General features: G+C 39.4%; 2 protein-coding genes across 3 annotated transcripts in view; one reads left to right on the top strand and one right to left on the bottom strand.

Moving 5' to 3' along the window:
- Window positions 1-24,884, top strand: part of LOC125237413 (protein MON2 homolog) — a 52,318-nt gene that overhangs the window by 2,193 nt on the left and 25,241 nt on the right. Inside the window, 12 exon segments of the mRNA XM_048144461.1 lie at window positions 424-553; window positions 2,071-2,171; window positions 3,400-3,525; window positions 7,149-7,228; window positions 8,737-8,872; window positions 9,850-9,964; window positions 10,952-11,083; window positions 20,961-21,057; window positions 21,818-21,946; window positions 22,153-22,235; window positions 22,566-22,699; window positions 24,693-24,812. Coding sequence (XP_048000418.1) covers window positions 424-553; window positions 2,071-2,171; window positions 3,400-3,525; window positions 7,149-7,228; window positions 8,737-8,872; window positions 9,850-9,964; window positions 10,952-11,083; window positions 20,961-21,057; window positions 21,818-21,946; window positions 22,153-22,235; window positions 22,566-22,699; window positions 24,693-24,812 — 1,383 coding nt within the window.
- On the bottom strand, window positions 11,757-20,342 carry LOC125237414. Of its 2 annotated transcripts, none has more exons than XM_048144463.1 (4): window positions 20,291-20,342; window positions 17,003-17,145; window positions 13,287-13,395; window positions 11,757-11,967 (listed from the first exon to the last, which is right to left on the bottom strand). In XM_048144463.1, exons 2-4 carry the CDS (start codon window positions 17,076-17,078, stop codon window positions 11,793-11,795), a joined length of 360 nt encoding a protein of 119 aa, XP_048000420.1. In that variant the 5' UTR covers window positions 17,079-17,145; window positions 20,291-20,342; the 3' UTR covers window positions 11,757-11,792. The 2 variants fall into 2 exon arrangements, with proteins under 2 accessions (XP_048000420.1, XP_048000419.1); XM_048144462.1 differs by lacking the exon at window positions 20,291-20,342 and adding an exon at window positions 19,319-19,500.

Here is a 24,884-nt window from a genome sequence, read left to right as displayed (position 1 = left end):
TGACTAGAAAATACTATCTTTTTGTCTGTGACTATCGCTTTTGTCATTCTTGTACTTTCGTAACGAAAATATAACAAATTTTACTTACTTGGGAACAATTTTGATAGAATATTATATCACGTTGAAGACTTTTGAATAATTATTATCACTTTCACTTATTTTCGGGTTTTACATTCTCTAATACTTTCCCTTTATTGTATTTTTTCGATTATTTGAATGAAAATTTATCACTTTTTTTTGAAAATAACCGTAACCGATTATAACCGGTTATCAGTTATTTTTCGGGCGTAACCGAAACCATAACCGGTTATGAAATGTTGGTCGGTTATTGCATTCCCTAATCGCATTGGTGTAGCCAACATTTTGCGCCAATACCACATCTCAAATGAAATAAAAAACAACTACAACATACAATATTTTCAGACAATGGTGATGTGCATGAGGATGGTAACGAGTAGCGAGACGCGTGACGTCAGCACGAGCCACGCGGCCGCCGCTACCGTGCGGCAACTGGTCGCATTGGTTTTCGAACGGGCACTAGCTGAGGCGAATGGTGAGGCATAGACAATCATTTAAAAGCTAAAGGGACCTTTACGAAGCCTATTATTGTAAGAGTTTTGAATGATTCATTGTTATTTTCATTAGACTGCTCTCTTTTTTTCTTCTGTATTCCCGGCCGAATACAATCTGGGTGTATTCAAGTCAAGAGTGAATAGGCTATTACTGAACCAGTCAGCTACAACTTCGGCCTTGTCGCCACTTTCCATCAGCACTAAGGTCAATTACTGGCCAGTTTATAATACTAATAAAAAAAACTTATATTGACTGGGATATAGACTGATTAGACCGTCATTACCTTTTTGATCAAAAACCAAAAAGGTGTGAGTCTAGTCTATATCCCGGTCAATATAAACCTATTATTGTAAACTATAACACAAAGAATCGATTCTGATATGGAAACTATCTATATACCGCAATATAGAAAGAATTTATTGGAAAACATAAATAAAAAATAGTACTTAAAAGAGTAATTCATAGATCAGTAATTTGTTCTAAATCTTGACCAGATATATAATGACTATTGTGAAGAGGGCGCTACACTGAGAGTTGCTTTATTCTGATGTATACGATACGGTGACAGTTCAGTAATAGTATGAAGAAATAGTATTTTTCAGTACAGATGGTCGTTTTTTACGCACTAGTTCGAGAAGTGGTTCATTATATGCCAGGTCGAAACTTCGGAGGCTCATCTGTACTGAAAAACGTCGTACGATACACGTGCGAAAAGGAAATTCGTAACTCGTGTCGATTTAAAACACTCCCTTCGGTCGTGTTTTAATTTATCGCCACTCGTTTCGAACTTCCTTTTTTACGCACTTGTATCGTAATGTACTATTATACAATCGTGATATAATACTAAGCTTTTCAGTCGAGTACCATGTTTAGGCCACGAAGCTTGCTGAGTGGCCTAATAGTACGGTACGAGAGTGAAAAGCTTAATTATATCACTATTGTATACAATACTTTTTCTATGAGTCATCATCTTCATCATCAATGGACGAAAAATATCATCATTCAAGTTAAAATTAATGTTAATGGCGTCGCTCACCGTTGTATCAACATCGAATTACTTGGCAACCAATTGTTTGTAATAACCGTCTGTGATTGGTCGATAACGCGAGAGATAAAAAAAATGTGTTTCAGATGCAGAAAAATTTGCCAGGTATCGCAAATTAGTATAGAACTTGTATGAAGGTCTATGTTTGAATTTTTTGCAGTTAACTAAAGTGAAGTGTAATGAAATATTATAGTTGACTAAGTGTCAAAGACTATCCAACACTGAAAAGTCAGCACTTATAGTTTAGTCTGTTGTGTCCTAATTGACACATTAAAGTCGATGAGTAGAAAAATAGTTTTTATGAAACTCCGCAACAAGGCGTGTATTTCGTCATATATTTGTGGTCGGGCTTTACTTTTACTAAATCAATGACTTGAATAAGAGTAGGGCAAGCTCTTACAATTACTATTACCTGGATCGGAATAAAAAAATCACATCTTATTTGGTTTCAGGAACACTCAAAGTGAATCCAGCTGATGTGAGACCTCAGACGAACAGCAAAGCCCCTAAGGATATGAAGCCTTGTGCGGTAGACGCCTACCTCATTTTACAAGTAAGTTAGATTTGAACAACTTTTATTACAAAAGTTATATCGGGCTGTAGCCGCGCGCGTTAGTTGATCCTTCTTTTCAACCTGCACACCTACAGCTTTTGATTTTAATCATTAGATCCTCGTGTTAGAGGGCTGTAGGGTCTACACCCCAAAGCTAATAATACCCTAAGCTCTTACTCCATAAAAGGACGCCAAGAAGTCTATATTGTGCCGTGTGGTGCCGGCATTAGTAAAGAATATCACCACCGCATCTCGCGTGTCGTATAAGGCGACCAAAGAGGATCGAGTTTTATAGAGTTACTGTCAAAGTAAAATATGTAATCACAGTGCATAAGACTGCCATCTCTCGACACAGGTTTAAAACTTTTGAACCTCAGTTTTGACAATTTGGCCCATATTCTTAGCTTGATATGTGTTAAAATGTCAAATACTGATATTAACGCCATCTAGCCGAGCGTCCCCCAAAGATGTATCGCCATCTAGGTCACCGTACCTTTTTATGTATGGTTTTGAGGTACGTTTTTTGCTTAGACTTTATCTGTCTATATGGAGTTACGTGTCTTTGAAGGTGACTAAGGGTCGGTTGCACCAAACCGTCTGTCGCCGTTAAAGCGCTCGTTAAATTTTATTGTATGAGAAGTTCCATAGACGTCTGCCGCGTCACGATGATGTGTGTGTTAATTGTGGTTGATGCAACTGGCCCTAAGGGAAAACATGATCTGACAATCTGGGGCCATTCTCGAAGCTACAAGTTATAATTTACAAGTGCTTCTCAATGTATAATATGACAAGTTGGAAAGAGACTTCCGCTTGTAACTTGAAACTTTCCGTTTTGAAAAATGGGCCCCTGATCGATAGTCGGGATAAAAAAAGTGACACTACACATTTCAATTTAGATGGTTGAAAGAAAAATGTTTTTAATTTTTATACAATTAATGAATTTTTGAACCTTGTGATGATGAATAATGTAGTTCCTTAGTTAAGTTTTTAGATTTTGACATGTATACAATGTATTTGCATTTTGTAATATTATGTTATTTCGGTTGCTATAATTTTTTAAATTACATTATGTTGTAATTATTGTAAATATGTACTATAGTTATATATCATATCACAGCTAAGTGTGCGATTCAAATTTATATTATGCTAAAAGACCCTAAATGTACCACACTTAAAGCAAATAAATATATTTCATTTCATTTCTGATTTGTAACCCTGTTTGTTTCAGGATATAATTCAGTTAGTGAACGGCGATGCGCCTCACTGGCTGGTCGGTATCTCGGACGTGCCAAAGACTTTCGGGCTGGAGCTCCTAGACACTGTGTTGACTGACTTCTCACCCGTCTTCTTCAAGGTACTTAAGACATTTTATAACAATACTAACTTTTGCCCACGGCTTCGCTCTCGTTAGAAAGAGACAAAAAGTAGCCTATGTCACTCTCCATCCCTTCAACTATCTCCATTTAAAAAATCACGTCAATTCGTCGCTCCGTTTTGCCGTGAAAGACGGACAAACAAACAGACACACACTTTCCCATTTATAATATTAGTATGGTGACAATTTATACTGTGTACTTTTGGGTATTTAAAAATAGGCAAGCAAATAATTTGTATTTATAATTTCGGGTAGTTACAACATCTGTCGGTTAACCATCCAAATACAAAAGCGATTGGATTTGTGACTGAGCAACCTCTCTTTAACCTTCGCATTTGGTCGTGTAATGTTTTTATTTATCTTCAAGTAGCTAAGCAGACTTGACGGTAGATTTTGTTTACATTTATTTAAGTACTTAAAGATACTGATTATAATAATAATAATAATATTAATTTATTTAGGACCAACTTGGATCATTTTTGTTAGTAACATAATATATAGAACAACTTAAGTCTAGTGTTAGTATACGTAACTATTTACATTTAACTTAAATCTACTTATTCCTAAGTGCATGGGTCATGCAGCAATTATTTAGGTATAGGCCACGTTTATATGTATAGTCTGCCCACAGGCTGCTTGTGTAGAAACTAGTACAGTAGGCTCTGAACAAACTAACTTTGACTTCTTTAGAGCAGCAAGCAAACCTGCGGGCTATCATATTTGCCCTGACGGACAACGCTCTGCGCTCACGCTCAATATCGGCATCGTCTTTAAGGTCAGCGTTTATCAAATGTCCTAAGTATTTAAATTGGCAATTTATACTTAAAGGTTGTCCATTTAATTTCACTTGAGGAAACATTGGCGGACATTTACCCTTGACCCTAAAGACAACGCATTCGCTCTTGCGGACGTTGTAACCCAACCCATGGCTCGCCGCGTATCGTTCACAAATCGAGATAAGTTTGGCGAGCCCACATGCTGAGGCGCTGAGCAGCACCATGTCGTCCGCGTAGCTCAAGTTGTTGACGCACACTCCGTCTATGTGACACCCGACACGAGTGCTGCTCAGCTCCTCAATAAGGGCGTTTACATAGATATTAAAAAGCTTCGGTGAGGTAAGCCCGCCCTGCCTAACGCCGCATTCGAGCCCGTACGGCTGCGAATACGCGTCCGACCACCTTACGACATTGACCTGGTTATGGTACCAGTATATACCTTGAACATCGGCTGGCATTTTTAACTCTGCCAGCTTCTGCCACAAAATGTCATAATGAACCAGGTCAAATGCCCTAGATAGGTCTAGGAAGCACGCGTAAATCGCCGTCCGTCTGTCCGTATAGTACTTTACGGTCTGCTTCAGCGCCAAAATAGCACTCTCTGTCGATAACCCTGATTTAAAACCAAACTGGTTGTCGTGGGCCTTAAAATGCTGGTCTATTTGGCAATTAAGCAGTCCGTCAAGCACCTTTGCAGTTATCGTAGCGAGCGAAATGGGCCTATAGTTGCCTTTGTCACTAATATCGCCCGTCTTATTTTTCACTATTGGGACCACCACAGTCCTCATCATGTCGGCGGGTAAGTAAGTGTGCTGAACGCAAAAAGTGTAAAACATCGCCAGTACCCTTGCTAGGTGTGGGCCGGCATGACGAAGGTGCTCGATACTGAGGCCGTCGTGGCCAGGAGACTTCCCTCGCGCCATGGACTTTAAGGCATTCCTAACGTCCGTCGCGGTAAATGAGGTCTTCATCTCCTGCCCACCCGAGCCACAGCCTCCAGCATTATCTGCCCGCGATGGTCCCAACGGTGATTTAACAGAAAAGTGTTCTTTAAATAGTTCGGCTATAGACTGACTTTCGCTCACTCCTTCGATACTAACAGGCAGACCCGGTCTGCCACCCAACTTATTGGTCGCCTTCCAAAATTGACAGAAATCACGCTTAGAATGGTGTTCCGCAATGATGTCCATCTTAATCTGCTCTTCGTGTTTCTGACACCATTTTAAACGAGACCTGAAAATTTTTCGAGTATTACACATTTCGTCATAAATCTGACCTGACCTGGGTTGACCATGCCACTTCCATAATTCAAATTTAACTTTAGCGTTCATGTGCGCTTCACGTACATATTTGTTCCACCCCAATACAGGTTTTCTCCTTTTGAGAAACTTAGGGTCGTGGTCATAGCTTAAAGTTGCGGCCTCACTTAAGGCATTTATAATGTCACTATACAATTTATCAATAGCAGATTTATGATTTTTATCACTACACATTTTACCACAACAGTTGCGAAATATATCAGGAAAATCTATAACTTTTAACTTTTCATTACATTCATGATTATAAATATTTATTTGTTCTTGCTTTCTATCGCCCCATACAACTTTATTAACTATTTTGTTTGACGGGGCCAAATGCTTAGGTTTTACAAAATTTAAATCACATTCTATTATTAAGGGGAAATGATCGGACCACATTACATCGAGTTTGACATAAATATCAACAATAGAACGCGCAGCAGCCTTTGTTACCACACAGTGGTCTAACCATCTTCTGGATCCGTGCGCGTCACTAACAAAAGTATACGTTCCCGACTGTAAACCTAACTCGTCGACGTCAGCACAAGTCCATTGCTGATCCGCACAGAAACACGATAGTTCTTTATAAAACAGTTCGCCTGGGTGCGCGTTGAAATCGCCGAGTAAGTACACAGACTCCGCTATGTTATTATTAGCAATCGCACTTACCACAGCTAAACAATCCGTAAACTCAACTAAGTTTTCCAACTTGTCCGTGGGCATGTAGACGTTTAACACCAAAAACGACCTTTGACCTATGGTGACATTAATGCCACACACTCGCGGGTTACCACACTGCACAACACACACATTTTTAAACACTGCTTTGCTCCATAAGAGTGCTACTCCCCCATGTGGCCGCCCTTGCAGCATACCAGCCTCCGCATCCACTGCCGATGTTCCCGTGTAGCCAAAGGAATCGTCGATACTGTCAAGAAACTGGATATCCCACGGCGTCAACCAGGTCTCTTGTAACCCAATGATGTCACACGACTTACATAGCTGTCGTATACTGTCAATAGATCTTTTGAATAATGGTTGACGACCGGTCTGGCTCAGTCGGTAGTGACCCTGTCTGCTAAGCCGCGGTCCTGGGTTCGAATCCCGGTAAGGGCATTTATTTGTGTGATGAGCACAAATATTCCTGAGTCATGGATGTTTTCTATGTATATAAGTATGTATTTATCTATTTAAGTATGTATATCGTCGCTTAGCGCCCATAGTACAAGCTTTGCTTAGTTTGGGGCTAAGTTGATCTGTGTAAGGTGTCCCCAATAATTATTTATTTATTTATTTATTGAAAATTTTGAGTAATACATTTTACCTGAATCCCTTTACTTTCAGTGGATCATAAATGTTAAAAACTGTATTTTGCTTAACAGCTTTTATTTTTTAAGGCAGAGGGAATAATATGTCAGGGAATAGAGTTCAATTTATCGTAACTACGAGTACTTTATGCCCGTTAAGAGTAGACTCTAATAGTAGCGTGCTAATGGTCTTGTTAATAGAGTTGAAATGTTTGTTTCAGATAGCGGAATTTAGGTTTTTACTAAAGGAACACGTTTGCGCGCTGATAATAAGGCTGTTTTCACCAAATGTAAAATACAGGTAAATGTAATTGTAATACTATTTTGTTCTTTACTTTTATGAACATTTTATAATTGCGCAAATTGTACGCCGCGAGTTCGCAGCGAGTGTCATCTCGCTTTCAACTCGCTAGTGACATAGGACCCTTAGTTAAATACACACAAGACATTATTCTTTAACCTTTTTACGATGTACGTATTTATTTGGAATACAAATACAGTTTACTTTAACTTTTTTATTTATTTTAACTATTAAACTCATTTATTTTATTTTAACTATTAAACTCCCGTGAAACTCAAACATGTTTCAAAATATTTTAGGCGGGTTGTTCTCGTATTACTCGTAATTAAGTTGAAATAACGCTCGACATGTTTAGATCCATTTTCGAGGATCTTTATTGACCCTGCCTTCACTCGTCGTCGTTATTCCGACTTAATTAATACATGAGTAACCCGTTTGAAACATTTTTATAGTATTTTATGCAACCGTTCAAAAGGCCAAAAAAGGCGAGTGGTGTGGGTAACAATTTGAGGCGAAGCCGAAAATTGTTAGTAAAGACGCCACGAGCATTTTTTGAGTCAGTTAAACACCGTTGCATACAATAGTTTTTCTACGGCCATTCACTTAGTTTTTGATAGTTTTCTAGAATAACTTTCGTGAAATTCACACTGTTTCCAGTATTTTGACGCGGCGGTTTGCACTGCCAGTGCTCGAGCCGGCTTCCCGCGCACGCGCGCAGTAACGTTATAACAATGCGTTGCCATGGTTACTGAGACAAACATTGCGTTTTCAATTTTTTCGTTACTGCGCGCGTGCGCGGGAAGCCGGCGGACGCTGGCTGTGGGGAATAGACTTTTTCATCACATTTGCTGTTTAAAGGTCTCATTGCGTCTACGTGTACTGACGAATAATGTCATATTTTATTCCCAAGGGAGTAATACTAATGGATTTAGTTTTAAAAATTAATACAATCCGTATAATACTTCAGGCAAAGGATGTTTCAATCAGCCAAGGATTTTTTTTTTGCACAACTAAAATTTGACCATTAAGCTATAAAAAAATATTATACGGTATGAAAAATGCATTTTATTTATGTTTTACAATTATTTCAGTGTATTTTACATTTATTTTGTAAATTTAACGTAGATAAATCGTTATAATTTGCAATTTGGCAGGAAATTGTGACGGCCATCTCGATTTGCGCTTGATCGCGTTGCCATAGCAACGGGCAGTACAACACCGCCATTCATTGAAGGTTTTGCCTTATGATTTTTTTTCTCTGTGTTTTCCTCTCAAATGTGATGAAAAATATTGTGTGTAACTCGGAGGTAAGGATTTTGTAAACCCGTGTTTATAACTCTCTCCAGCCTGCGGCTGTCGCGAGTTATTAACACTCGTCGACAAAATCCCCCTTACCTCCCTTGTTGCACAATGTACTATTATGTAGGGTTTTAAAGATCTATGCACGACCCTGTAAATGACGAATAACAGTTCGGGAGTAGAAAAAACAAGTTACTGTTGTGTGACAGGGCGGCGTTCACCGGCCTGCACATCCCCGGCGCCGCCGCCGCCAGCCCGGGCGGCCCCGAGCGCCCGCACTACCCCGTCACCATGCGCCTGTTGCGGCTCGTGCTAGTCCTGGTCCACCAGTACCATGCCTTGCTGGTGAGTGTGCAAGCTACCTACTCCTCAGACCTTAAACTACGCCCAAAGGAGAGGCACTCTCATTGTGATTTCATTTTATGTGGTAAGGCACAGCACTAATCTATAGCAGGACACAACAGAAAATTGCAGACTAATAATACTATAGTTAGTAAGGTCTCACCTCGGACACTGGCGATCAAATATATGAAAGAGGCGCGTTCCTAGCACACAGTCTAAGCTCGTGTAGGTGAACGCGTACTATGCTTGTATGAGTGAAATATGACAGGTCGACTGTTCACGTTTTTGACAGGTGGTAACTGTGAGGTAACCTTCAGGGGGGAGCGGAAGTGGCCATACTGTACGATAATACTCTTTATTATACTGTGGTAAGATTGCCATTGAGCTCAATGGGGGTGTCAAAGGTTGGGATCGGCAAAGTGTATTTATGTTAGTTACATCGACTCAACCTCTACATAGTCCATTCTTAACCTGTGTTTATTTATCAATTTAACGATTTTAATCGTTACTCAGTGTTAAATCACATTTTATTTTATGCTGAAATATATCTTACTTACCTCATTTAAAACTGATATCTGGGCCATTTTTTTCAAAGTTGTCCACCCCTTTTTTTTTTGGATTTGGAAATTTTTATGCGTTTTCCACTCAGAATCGCGAGCTCTTTCAATCTTAATAGGAGAAAAAACCATTTACGTTTACCACACGTTACCATTTATTCATACATTTTGTATGGGGGCAACGAAATGGAAGGTTCGAAAAAATGTATGGAAATCTTGGGACATTTTTTTTTCCTATCAGGATCGAAAGAGCTCTCGATTCTGAGTATGAATCGCGTAAAAAATACCCGTGTTACAAAAAAAGTGGGGTGGACACGGCGTTCGAATTCAGAAAATTGTTGAAAAAATGGCAATTCACCGTTTTCAATCTAATTGATCAGTTCATGAATAATTACGAGTAAACCAATATTTCTCTATTAACAGGTAACAGAGTGCGAAATCTTCCTATCACTGACGATCAAGTTCCTGGACCCGGATAAACCACTCTGGCAGCGGGCGTTGGCTCTAGAAGTGTTGCACAAGATGACTATACAGCCCAGTAAGTAGACATGATGCTATTGTAAGGCACTTTCCAGAGCTCCTCCTCCTCTTGACTCGCGTTTCACCTGTGACAGATGTGGCAAAAGGTGTCGGGCTGCCATCGGACTACTAAGCCACCAAAGACGATGTACCGGCACCACACAATAAAATCACTGCAACAATCATCTGCTAAGATGTCGTGGCCAATGATGGTCCCACGAAAACCGAGTAAGCGATGAGCTATCGGCTATAGAAACGAACGAAATATAGTCACTCTCTTGTAAGTCAAAGAGACGCGAGGATAGCGCGAGCGAGTTATAGTTTGTCGCCGAGCCATGAACTATAAATCGCTCGCTCTCTCTTTTATTAACACGGGAGCGATCTTTTGTTCGTTTCTATCACCGATAGTGGTGGAACGAGTACCTAAAGCCAGCAGTAAAAAGTAGTTCCTTGTAAAAAACAAACGGTAACAGTAGTTAGAGAAAGAGGTTTGGGTACGGTTGTCAGATAATGTTGACGCCCTTATTCAATTTAAGTAGTAATTATTCCGAGCTTTCAACTATAATTATCCGCACGTCCGCAGGAATTGCCACCAACACCCTGCACGTGTCCCCCGGGTGGCGCTAAACGAGTAACAAACCTTGGCTGCTGTACCCGTTGTTGTAAAATAACCTCACAGCACGATATTTTGAGTCGCTTTTACAAATGCTCTCTGGATGCAAATTGATACGATACGGAACTATAATTATAAAAAAAACAGAGTAGTACGACGACGAGCGAAGCGAGGCGAATTGTAAAGTTTCTATTATCCACCTTCTGAATGTGTCTCAATTTCGATTGGAAGAAGCGCGAGTGTCGCGCGTTTATACGAGGAAACGTGTTATGAAACACAATTTTATCACAGCGATATTAATACCCTGCTTGCTCCTATCTATAGCCCTATGACTATGACTAAATATTCCTTTTGTTGTACCTATAATTTTAAGTTCTGTCTTTTTCTTTACAGAACTCCTGGTATCGTTCTGTTCCTGCTACGACCTTCGTCCACACGCCACCAACATCTTCCAAGACATCGTGAACGCGCTGGGCGCGTATGTGCAGAGCTTGTTCGTGGCCAGCCAAGTCAACACATGTGCTGGTAAGTACAATTGTTTTTACAGAACTCCTGGTATCGTTCTGTTCCTGCTACGACCTTCGGCCATACGCTACTAACATCTTCCAAGACATCGTGAACGCGCTGGCGCGTATGTGCAGAGCTTGTTCGTGGCCAGCCAAGTCAACACATGTGTTTGTAAGTACAATTGTTTTTACAGAACTCCGTGTTCGTGGCCAAGTCCAACTGGTAAGAACTGCGTTTGTATAGAGCGTGTTCGTGGCAAGTCAACACTGGTAAGTACAACATTACATTTATTTGTATGTAGGTTTGAGGCAGCAAACGAGTAGACGAACTGCCGTCCTTTGATGTGAGCAACGCAAGGGGAGCCACTTATTCGGTGCCAATTATTGAGATCCTTAATACCTGTTTCTTGAAGAACACGATGTTAGGCAGAAACACCAAATTAGGCATTGTCTTTAGGGTTCCGTACCAAAAAGGTACAAAAGGAACCCTTACGGTGCCGCTCTGTACGTCTATTTGTTGTGGAAAAAAATGTTTTATGAAGGAAAAAGAAAAATATCGTCTAGTTGCTGTCTTCGTAATTCCGATCTTCCGGGTATTTCGGGTTCTATATCAATAGATCTAGATGTAGCTACCTAATGAAAAATGTCTACAGTTGTCACGTCCCTCAGCTGAAAACACAAAAAAGGAAATAAAAGGCAGTTTGACCAGAGGACAGAAGGTTAGTTTCTTACACAAAGTGGTCAATATCAGGCACTACAAGTTCCTCCGCAGTGTCTTGCATGACTTCTTTGCGGGATAGCGGCGGCGGGCGATCGTCGCTGTCTTCGTAATTTCTATCTTCCGGGTAGCTCGGTTCAGTTTCTGGCAGATTGGTTAGTATGGACTTGAAGTTCCGTCGAAAACTGTTGGAAACATTACTGATGATCATAAAAGCGTTGTTTCAAGACTTAATATAAATTTAAATAGGCTTCAAACTCAGCGTAGCACTGAATTTCTTTTAGGTGATATGAAATGATTGAATTTTCTTTAAAATTACTAAATTTGAAAGGAATTTAGTACTAAATAAGTACGATCTTCTGCTTACTTAGGGTTTAACGAACCTCGTATAAGGGCCGGTTGCATCAAACCATCTGTCACCGTTAAATCGTTCGTTAAATTTTATTGTATGGGAAGTTCCATAGACGTTTGCTGCGTGATGATGATGTGTCTGTCAAATGTGGTTGATGCAACTGGCCCTAAGGCTAAGATAAGTTGTTAGATTTTGGACTTTTACTAACTGTTTTAGTCAATAAAATCTAATTAATATGTAAGTTTTGTTTTTTCGCAAATGTGTTGAAAGGCGTCGTATGAAACACGTGTGCATTATCAGCTCTCTTATGCGCACTCTCATCGCTTGTGTACAGGCAACCAATTGGAACCTTAGGCCATGAGACTCTACAACCATGTTAAAATGACAAGCAGTAAGAGATTTCTTACAATCTCATTTATAACGTCACTATGACATAGTTCTACAGTGGCATAGGGTTCCAATTGGTTGACTGTACGTCGCGTACCCATTACCCAATATCGCCTCGTGTGTAATGACCAACATTTCACACTTGTATCATAATGTACTGTTACGTATATCCGAGCATTTTCAGAATTTGGGTCCCCCCCCCCCCCAATTAGCAGAAGTTGTTAACAAAAATTAACTCGCTGTCAGTTTTGTGACGACAATTAAGCATAAAATTTACTTGTTTCACGTTCTGAATGTAGATTATCGCTTAAAGTTTATGTAATTAACACAAAAAGAAATTTCATGCCTAATTATCGTCACAAACTTGACAGTGAGTTAATTTTTGTTAACAACTGACGCTAATTGGGGGTCCCAAATTCTGAAAATGCTCATATAATGTCGCTGGCTTGTCGGGTCGACTCGAATTCTGGGCACAATAGCACACCTCGGACACTGGCGATTAAATATATGAAAGAGGCGCGTTCCTAGCACACAGTCTTAAGCTCGTGTAGGTGAACGCGTACTATGCTTGTATGAGTGACATATGACAGGTCGACTGTTCGCGTTTTTGACAGGCGGTAACTGTGAGGTAACCGAGAGGGGGTGGGCGGCACTTTCAGCGGGGAGCGGGAGTGGCCATACTGTATGATAATACTCTTTATTATACTGTGACAATAGTGTTTTATATAATCGTGATATAATAGCTGTCACGTATATCCAACTCACTTGTCAGCGTCGACGTCTTCAAGCCCCTCGCCGACGGAGTCCGGAGGGGTGTCTTGCGTGAGCTCGCCGTATATAATGTCGCTGGCTTGTCGAGTCGACGAGTCGAACACTGCACAAAGATCATTTAATCTATAAGATTATAAATTGAAATAAACATCATACACAAAAGAAAAAACGACAAGGCCCAGTGGTGGCTGAGCTGGGAATCGAACCCGGGTCTTCAGCTAACGCGGCTAGCGTTTACCACTAGACCACCGGCCCGCCGTGGTACCCGACGAAATTTCTCTAGTGTATGTTATCTCTGATAAGGCTAGGCGCCTTTTTGACCAACTCTAAGGGCGAGCAATTTGACCATGTCTCTCGCTGTATCGTAATCCTGCAAAGGATTCATATAGGTGCAAGCACAAATTATTCGCTCTTAGAGTTGGTCAAAAGGCGCCTAGCCTTATCAGAGATAACATACACTAGAGAAATTTCGTCGTGTCGTTCTTCGAATACTGGGCACAAAGATTATTTGGTCTATAAGAGTTTTGAACTGGGGCACTGACAACACCGATTGTCGAAAGCGTGGCGATGAGGAACAGACTGTTCTACAGTCGAGTTGATAAATATGGAAGCATTTTTTCACCTTATTGCTACGAATTAAGGTGAAGAAATGTAGGTACACATATTTATGAACTCAACTGTACATTCAATGTGTGAAAATCACGGCCTCGCCAGACAAATAATGAAGGTTATATATATATTAGTCTATCTTTATATATTATATAAGTATTAAGGCTTAGCCAAACACACGGCGCGACGCAGCACCGCGGTCGCGCGGCGCGATCGTAGCATGTGTTAACAGGTTAACGACGTCAAACAGACTGCGTCCCGCCGGTAGGGTTTGCAATCCGGATATTCGAATATCCGAATTATTCGAATATCCGCCAATATTTTTATCCGAAAATATTCGAATAATCCAAGTGAAATTATCCGGATAAACGGATAATTTCTATAAACATTATTTTTTATTTATAAGTAATATATTTAATAGATAGACGTCACTGAAACCAATTTCGATCAATTCTTAATACGGACAATGTTATTGCTAACAAGTCAACACCTATTTATCTTCAAAATCAAACTAATATTTACAAAACAAAGAAAGCATTCGTGGACAAGAAGTAAGCAGAATGCCTCACCCCACGCACTCAGTTCTTATAATTGGATGATTTAAAAAAACAGAAAAACGTTCAAGTATTATTTTTTAATATGAAAACGTTACCCCAACCTACTTTCATTACTGCTAATAGCTAACGTGAAGTTATCTGTAAAACCGTACTTAATAAGGGAGATTTATACCTAGATTTCCTGGTCCCTTGTTTTTTTGAAATTGAAATTTAGCGCCTCACTCCGAATTTAGCTGTTATCAGTTCCATGGCAATTTAGTACGCCAGAATTCCCTCCACTTCACTAAGAAATATAAGGCATTTTCCTTTTAAGTCCAATTACTCACAAGTCTAATTACTACTTATACTTTGAAATCTTAGTCGATCTACTGATCAGCTTGGAAACTAAAACCCATCAAATTGCTGCCGAGCAATTTGAGGCGTTTTGGATTTGAATATTTAAATAAGTTCGCCTTTGTACCTCCTCCTTCTTCATTTTTTTTTTAATTTTATGTCTTGTATATTTTATGTTGGTGGTACAATACTTATTTATCGCCTCTCCCCTTCCATTGGTACTTTGGTACCAGCCACTGTGCAACTAAGGTCTAAAATGATCCACACCTGGATAGGAAGTATCTTCGACTAATTGGTCTTCTCTTTTTTTGGTTATTCTGTTTTGAAGGAATACCTATGCTCAGTTGCTTATTCCTGTTCTAAGACCCTAACCAGGTCGCTTTTGTTTAGAGCCTACGAAAAGAGTTTTCAACTTTTTATATTAAGTATCCGATCTGGTCCAAGATGGCATCTGGTATGGGCGTAGGCATTTATGCAAATGACTAGTGACTACAGTGGTAGTATCAGCATGGGCAATTATGCCATTTATGCCACTGTCTTTTAAGCCGAGACATACGCAATAATTACCTGTGTACATAAGAATATAGTTAAGACAAACCCAAGGAAAGAATTTCTATATACTCAGCGACAGTCAGGCGGCACTCAAAGCCTTCACATCGCCCAGAGGTGACTCTTGAGTATTAAACGGCATCCAAGCTCTTAACAAGCTTGGAAGGCAAAACAAGATGCAACTGGTATGGATACCGGGGCACGAAGGCTTCATTGGCAATGAAAATGCTGATGAACTTGCCAAGGCCAGGTCTGAAGACAACGTCACAAGGAACCATTAAAACGGCTATGAAGGACCATACAAAGGCTAATCACCAAAAAGAGTGGGATGCCCTGGTAGGTCTGAAGCATTCAAAGCTCTTTATGCGGAGGGTAGAATCTGGATGGAGCAAAAAGCTAGGAAAGCTAGGCAAAAGACAACTCCAAATTATAACGGGGGTGTTCACAGGCCATTACGGGATCAAAGGAATGTTGGCCAAGATGGGACACGCTGACTACACAGATTGTCGCATGTGCGGCGAAGAGGAAGAGACCGTCAGACATCTAATGTGTGAATGTCACGCCCTCGCCAGACAAAGAATGAAGAATTTTGGAGCAGGCTACCTAGTACCAAAGGACATCAGAGAGCTACCCATGAGCCTCATCATCCGATACGTGGAGATGGTCGAGAAGCTCCTGAATAGCTGAAGGATCTTAAGATCTAAGGGGGTAATTGCACAAAAGATCCCGATGGGTCGAAGTGTATCCGGAAGGGCCCCGCAGATTTAAGATAAGATGAGTATCCGATCCGATCGAGCGAAGGACCGACTCCTATACATTCTCCAAATCATTCAAGGCGCCATCTTTGATTTTTGCCTTTGACATCCTTCCTATATCCGATATCGGAACGGATAATATGACAACGCTGTATCGCCTATAACCATCATCATATCCAATGATGTTGTCTCACGTTCCACTCTACACAAGCCATCCTCTCTACCATCCATTTCCAAGGTAAAGGTGTTGTCAGAAAAACTTCTCGTTATACCTAACACCTAACTAATCACTACTACTAACTGTCTTATATCGACAGCTCACTATCTGATTGCAAGATTCTAGTCATAGAACTAAAGATAGAGAGCTAGGTGTGTTTTAATTTCTAGTTTGCTGATTTACGCAAAAAATAAATAAAAATGTAGGTAAATTTTGCATTATGGTGCTCATCTATCTCAGCCGTTATCAATTCCACGCTTATACGCACCTGTAACATTAATTTTGTTCCATTTAATAAATTATCCGAATTATTCGAATATTCGAATAATAAAAATTGTATTATCCGAATTATTCGAATATTAAAAATCCGTCGGATAATGCAAACTCTACCCGCCGGCATCGCGCCAATACTTTCTAAAATATATCTTCAATACTGTCTAAACCATATGCTTTACGTCGAATTTCTAGGACAAAATGCGTACCTTATTATGTGACTTATTAAGCCCATGTCTTGTTATAATAAAAAAATTAAATAGCAAATAAATAAGGTTACTCAAAGTTCACGATACAGTCTTTATTTGCCAAAAGTGGCACTGAAACTTGAGTAGTTTCGTTTGCTCTGCCTACCCCTTTATGGGATAAAGGCGTGATTGTATGTATGTATCCCTATAGACGTAAATGTAAGATAACCTTCATCCGGTACTTGGAATGTTTCGTTGTCCAAAGACTGAAGATACATATACAGGTAGACGAGTTCTCGGCACATGTTGGTACATTCCTCTAATGAGTTGAACCGATTGCCGAAAAGACCCGAGGGGCAGCCGAGGCGCTCTCTGTAATTAATAATTAACTTTTTAACCCCCGACGCAAAAACGACGGGGTGTTATAAGTTTGACGTGTCTGTCTGTGTGTATGTCTGTCTGTCTGTCTGACTGTGTGTGTGTGTCTGTCTGTGGCATCGTAGCTCTCAAACGGATGAACCGGTTTAGATTTAGTTTTTTTTTATTGAAAGCTGAGTTAGTCGGGAGTGTTCTTAGCCATGTTTCATGAAAATAGATCCACTATGTCGCGGTCGGGGTTTTTTTCAAAATTTTAATTTTGTGGTTAGGTTATAGGCCATTGGTCCTATACTCTGTACTTTTAGTTATTGAAAAAAATATGCAAACAAATTATTTGTACATTTTAGGGTATTTTTTCCTTGTTTTACAATGTTTGCATTATTGAATAGAGTGTCCACCGGTTATGTATGGTAGGCATGTTCAGTGGATATATGTAGAACTCAACATCATACTAATAATGAAAAAAATAGATCAGTTACAATTGCCCCCTAGTCGAGATTTGCCCCGCTGTACCTTCTAAAGATACAGACTTAAATCTAATTTAGTCTTAAATCGAATCGCAACGAAGAATTGCGAATTACTTATTCTCACGTGTATCGCACGACGTTTTACAGTATGTACATAATGGCCATTTAATTTTTTAGACACTAATTTTACGAAAGCGACTGCCATCTGATCTTCCAGCCTAAAGGGTAACTAGGGCTTATATGTACTGTAAAGATTATCTGTATAGGCTACTAGACTCATATCGAATTTGGCACAAGAAATTATTGTTTTCTGTAGTATTTGACATAAGTAACCAATATTTATAGATTTTGAGTATTAAAAGTGAATGGTAACTACGTATTTTCGATTAAAAATGTGTGTTATATTTTTTTTAACTTTGGCCGCCGAAAACTCTGTCAGCGATGTAGTGACGTCATAGAACCTAACTTCATGTCGAGTCAATCACTGACATAATGAACTTTATGCCTCATACTTAAACGTCAGAAAGTTTTGTGTTTAATTCGATTGACTTCATGCACAGACAATCTATAGATTAACATGGCTAATGTTGTTTATGCCTGATAAAGTGAAAGTATACTTCAAAAATGTTTTTTGCGGTTTTCAAGTCGTAATAAAATATGGTATTTTTTTTTGGGTTAATTGGACAGTAATTAATAATATAAGATAGACTTTAAAAACCGGCCAAGAGCGTGTCGGGCTACGCTCAGTGTAGGGTTCCGTAGTTTTCCGTATTTTTCTCAAAAACTACTGAACCTATCAAGTTCAAAACAATTTTCCTAGAAAGTCTTTATAAGGGTGAATCAACTTTTCTTTGCCAGCAAAATTACGCATACTTCGACTACATGTGGTCAGAAAATTTAATTTGTATTTAGTGTAATTAGTTTATACTTATTATATTAAAAACAGATATACAAGCTATGCAATACATCATGTTTTTATAGGATTTGCTATTTTATTACTTTATTTCGAGCAGTGACCCAGTGGCCATAGCTGTCCCTCACTTTTGTATGAAAAAAGTGTCTCTCCCACTGGGTCACATATAGATTTAATTGTAAATGTTTTTTTTTTAATTATTCCCTTAATGTAAAATAAAAATAAGGATCTTTATTCACGATGGCCAGGTTAAAACTCACAAAAGTAGAGCTAATAATAAGTATGGGCAATTCTAGCAAAAAGCAAGAAAAAGTTGATTCACCCATAAAGTTCTATATTTGTGATTTTTTTTCATATTTTTTAAACATATGGTTCAAAAGTTAGAGGGGGGGGGACGCACTTTTTTTTCCTTTAGGAGCGATTATTTCCGAAAATATTAATATCATCAAAAAACGATCTTAGAAAACCCTTATTCATTTTTAAATACCTATCCAACAATATATCACACATTGGGGTTGGAATGAAAAAAAATATCAGCCCCCACTTTACATGTAGGGGGGGTACCCTAATAAAACATTTTTTTCCATTTTTTATTCTTGCACTTTGTCGGCGTGGTTGATATACATATTGGTACCAAATTTCAGCTTTGTAGTGCTAACGGTTACTGAGATTATCCGCGGACGGACGGACGGACGGACAGCCAGACATGGCGAAACTATAAGGGTTCCTAGTTGACTACGGAACCCTAAAAAGGGTCAAGTAGCGTATTGTATAAAGGTCAACTTACGTGCAAGTCTGTAAAGGGGCAACAAAGGTCCACACAGGGCGCACTGGGTCCATACAAGAGCCAGGCGTGTACCGTCGCGAACAACGCACGCGTTGGTATTGCTTCCTATCTCTCATTAGTGCTGAAATGTACCAGTATGTAGATAAGTTTTTTTTGCAAAGTTTCATTTTTGGCACAAGCTTTTATTGCCGACTGTACCTTTCTTTCAACAGCTATCTACTGCTCTCCGAGACGTTTCTAAAAACCCCTTACACGATGGGAATACGACGTTTCATAACAGAGTTCATATGACCACCTTTCTGATCCATCATCAGATCAGCTCCATGATACCATAATATTGCATTGTCACGTGATTTACATATGTGTGCAAAATTTCAGCTCAGTCGGAAACCGGGAAGTGGGTCAAATTTAGCTTCCACGTTTTGACGCACGCTAACATACTAACAGGGCAAGTTGAATAAAAGCTTGTAATAAATGTGAGTGTGTTTAGTAAAACGTCCCGTATATGAATAAACTGACGAAGCGGCTTTATAGCCATGTCCGGCCCGCGAAAATATTGCATCCGGCCCGCCACCGGTCCTCCTTCAAAGTAATGCGTGATGTAGTAAAAATGCATTTTTAGTGTAAATCTATGACCCGCCTCTAAAATTCCTTCATATTTTGGCACCCAATAAAAAAAAGTTTGCCCACTACTACTGATCTAGACTCATATAATCCATACTAATATTATAAATGGGAAGTGTGTGTGTCTGTTTGTCCGTTTTTTACGGCAAAACGGAGCGACGAATTGACGAGATTTTTTAAAACTTTCTTCTTTCTACTGTTTGTATCTTTCTAACTTCCCACTTCTTTAAAATGGGGGGGGTGGAAGTTTATATGGAGCATTGCGCAATTTTTTAATTTAAGGCGAGCGAAGCCGCTGGCAAAAGCTAGTGATATACATAAATAAATAATGTTTGACGTCTTGCTTACCTAAAACACGCCTATCTTCTGTAAGAACACCATCAGATACATCATTATAAACGAAACTAACGCATACAAGAAGCAATGAAACGCGTACCGTATTCATTGTCTAAACATATGTGACATTTCATGACCAAGTAGAGTAACTTAGAAAAAGGTCATTTGTGAGGTTGAAAACACCATAGAGCCTTGACTATAGAATAAAATCAAATCAAGAGTCAACGGGAGTAGCGGCTCGCAGCTATTTGCGTACCCGAATGCACAAACGGTCACGATAATATCTCTTCCGTAGCTATCTATCTCTGTCGCTCTTGCGTATTGGCGCGACAGAGCCAGACTACATTTCTGCGGCGTTTCGGTGGCATTTGCCGTTCGGTTGCAGGCATCTTCTGGGCGAGCTCAGTCCATCGTAGGCTACGTCTTTGCCTTTGGCTATATAGTCTGTGGCCAAGAGTAAGCCCATTTGTAATAAAAAAGAGGTTCATATATCTGTTTTGGCCGCCATGCACATACATAAACTCACGTGTATTCCCTAAAGGGGCAGGCAGTGCACAACTGCACATGAAACCAATTCTTGACCCGTGATCACACAGGTTCTGCCGTCATGGGTGCGTGTCCTTTTTAAGACCTACAAAATAACCAGTTTTCAGTGTTGTAATAAATTTAAAATTTGTTACAGGTGCTCAGGGTATACCTCAGCAGTCAGGGTTCTACTGGAAGGGAGTATGGCTGCCTCTCTGCGTGACTTTTGAGCCCGGAACTGCTAAATCGGTGTAGTGAGTATAATAATCATACAAATAAATCGTATTCAAAATAAAGGCATCGCCTTGGATCGTCCCATTCGTTTTTTGTTCTTAAATTCGGCTTCTTTTGTTCTTTCGTTATTTGTCCTATAATAAATCATAGATCTTCTATTCTTCGTTTATGAGCATTTTCAGAATTAAGGGCCCCACAATTAGCGAAAGTTGTTAACAAAAATTAACTCACTGTCAGTTTTGTGACGATAATTAAGAATGAAATTTCAATAAAAATATTGTTTTTGTGTTAATTACATAAACTTTAAGCGATAATCTGCAGTCAGAATGTGAAAAAAGTAAATTTTTAGACAGATTTTATGCTTAATTGTCGTCACAAAACTGACAGCGAGTTAATTTTTGTTAACAACTTATGCTAAAATTGGGGGACCCAAATTCTGAGAATGCCCTTATATGGGACTACGACTAAGAAACACAGATTACACATAAGACATAGAATCGAAATAAGAAATAGAAAAACAATTCATATGACCAAAGACTACTGACGACGAAACCAAAAAGACTACTGTTTATTTCGAGTAACTAATGACTGATACAATATGTTACTAGACTTACGTTTAAAGTGTTAGTACTTAAACCTATTTATGATTACTTATAATTACAATACTCGATCCTCTTAGTACTTACTAAAACCAACCTAATCAAAACAAATCAGAGCTATTACTAGTACAATTGTCATTAGATTCGAGCAGCGCTGCTAATTCTATGTGTATTTCAACAGTTTAGAAATGCTAGACCGCAATGAAGCACCGACAATACAAGACGGTTACGGCATATCAGTCGCGTACGCGTGTCTCATGGAGATTATCAGATCTATCGCCATCACTGTCGAGGGGGACGAATATTTCAGGTGAGTGAAAGAGATAGGTATGCCCACTCGCTGCGCTCGCGGTTCAATATTAGAATCTTTCGCTTGCTCGGGTATCAACACGTGCGGTTAAACAACGACTTTGCCCCCTTGTAAAACAAATAACTATCATGGGACAACGGACAATATCTTACTAGCAACAAATGTAGAAAATGTTTGCCTGTATAACATTTTGCTATTTATTTTAGGTTGCAAGAACTCTATGCTGAATTGCCTAACGAAAGCGAAGAGAAGGAAATAAACTCGAATAAAAATGGCAACCACGAGAAAGGTAAATAAGAAGTGTATTTAAAAAATAATTAATAAATATTACGCCTATCAGCAAAAAGAAAAAAAAATAGAAATTAGTTACTTAAAAATACTTTCTTAAATTTATTGTTTATGACAAAGAGACAAAAAGTAGCCTATGTCTCTCTCCATCTCTTCAACTGACTCCAGTTAAAAAATCACGTCAATTCTTCGCTCCGTTTTGCCGTGAAAGACGGACAAACATACATACACACACTTTCCCATTTATAATATTAGTATGGATTTGTGGTTTTGAATATTTGTCTAGACTCAAACTGTAATATTTATAAAAAAAAAATTATTGACGTAATAGTGATTTCAGAGACAAAGACTGAAACCACAGAGCTGACGAACAACGTTCACAACGAGAATGCCGACCAGAATTCTAACGTCGTGGAACCCATTATTGAAGATGTTGAAGATAAAGAGAGGCAGCTGAAGTTGCAGGTTCGTTTGTAATTTAACCCATTACTAGCGGTCTAGCACAACTTTCGGTCTCACGAGCGAGCCAATGCATCTAGCGCGATTTCAAGCTTTAAGAACTGTCAATAAAGTTGATTATATAGCGATGTGTATGCGGTAACTGGCCAATGAAGTATGTTCAAAAGTGATATTAATAAGGTAGAATATTTATATTTTGATTTATTTTTAATATCCAAAAATTACACAGGATAACAGGTAAACTAAAGCTTTATAGAATTCATTACAACTATACACTTATATAATACATACATACATACATACATACATACAATCACGCCTGTTTCCCAGAGGGGTAGGCAGAGATCACGGATTTCCATTTACTACGATCCTGACAAATCACTTTCGCTTCACACACTTTCATAACGTTTCTCATACACGCTCGTCGGTTTCGAGTACTTCTGACCTGGCCTTTGTATAATAGTAACAGAGTACAATATCCTTTTATCCATCGCCTCACAGAACCTCGTACACACTTCACACAATTCCGCCCATCTGCTTGCAAACACATCGCATTCCGGTACTGATACTAGAGTGCGTTAAGGTATAGGACACAGTGCGAGTTTCAAGAATCGCGACAAGCTGACGGCTTCTAGGTCGGAGATTAAATTTAGCCTTAGCTATTGATGGGGCGAATAGACGAACAAGTTGTGCGACTAGTTCGGGGCAATCCAAGTTTCCTCGCAAAATAGAACAGGCAGCAGTCAACATCCCAAAGTTACGCCTCACTTCCAAGGAATTATAATATTATTGCCATAATGCAATACAGGTGTAGTACGAAACGCACGAACGTGTTATGTACAAGCGGAATTGGTTAGCCGTTCTTGTATCTAAATAAAAAATACCACCGAAATAAATGCTATTTCAGTCAGTGTCAGTACCAGAGCCAGACGTACTGACTACTCACGCTGTCTGAATCAGCATGACAAATACGAGTACCACAGACCAACCCCTATAGACATCCATTACAAGACGACTCGCGGTCGCCAGCCTTCCTAGTATTTGCACTGATATAAGCGCGGGCGCTCGCCGTGCCCGATCAGTAGCGACCAAGTAACAGACCCGAAAGCAGCGCGTGTTTTTCGCAGTAAAAAAATTGAAAAAGGGTATTTTGATGTCTTAAAGATGTCCACCTGTAGTGTGGAAAGGTAACAAGAAGCTCAAATTTAAAAACAGACGTCATTACATTCCACATAAAAGTCATATTTATAATTTATTCAGAGCCGGCATAGGTCAACTTACATTGGCCACTTACGCGTCAGTAGAGGGACAGTCCCTTTCATCTGGCGCGACTGCCCGCCGTCCTTGAAACGGCCAATCACAACGCGCTTAACACATTCCCCGCCCGCTCCTCGCACCCCTGGCACTGGTGACTCGTATCGCGAACAAAATATACAAGAATGCCACTCTATAGGAGGTTCTCTGTGACGAGTACGAACGTTTCCAGGAAAATACGAAGGAAAAGCCTTTCGCACTACATCTGTATCTTTGTATATAGCAATCTTTATCTGAAATAAAATGAAATATTTTCCAAGTAGGCATATTACAATTCGCATATGAACTTCAAATAAAGCTACGCCGGCTACGCCTCAGCCTTGAGAAGATTTCAGTCCCTCCTCAGTTGGAGGGGGGTATCCACTATGGGACCGGCAAGAAACTCGGCGGGCCACTTCTTTTCAAAACATTACATCTTATAATTAACATGTATTAAAAAAGAAGATACAATTTAACATGCAACTCTCTCTAAGGAAATTAATTTCAATAAATTATATATATATTTGCTGACACCTACTGACATTATATAAATTTATCAATTTCCGCTACGGAAGAAATCGCTCTTTAGCGATAAGACCGCCTGTTGTTTACCTTTGTTCGTGTTTCTTCCTTGTTTTGTATTGTTGTATTTTATCAAGGTGTGCAATAAAGAGTATTGTATTGTATATATCTTTATCTTTGACAGCTTTTAAAGTCGTCGTGGTGTGGTCTGGTTTGGGGCCTGTCAGTGCTAGCGGAGGCGAGCATCGGAGAGCTAGAAAACATTCTACGTGCCATACAGACTCTGGCTAGAGTCAGCGGGAAGGTAACTTCTGTCTTCACATGTAAACTTGTCTCTACTAGTGGTGCCAATGAAAAACATTGAATCTTATCAAAT

This window comes from Leguminivora glycinivorella, chromosome 21 (genome assembly GCF_023078275.1).
Source record: "Leguminivora glycinivorella isolate SPB_JAAS2020 chromosome 21, LegGlyc_1.1, whole genome shotgun sequence".
Lineage (NCBI taxonomy): Eukaryota > Metazoa > Arthropoda > Insecta > Lepidoptera > Tortricidae > Leguminivora > Leguminivora glycinivorella.
The sequence above is the reverse complement of the archived record's forward strand: the minus strand, read 5'-3'. Positions and strand labels throughout refer to the sequence as shown.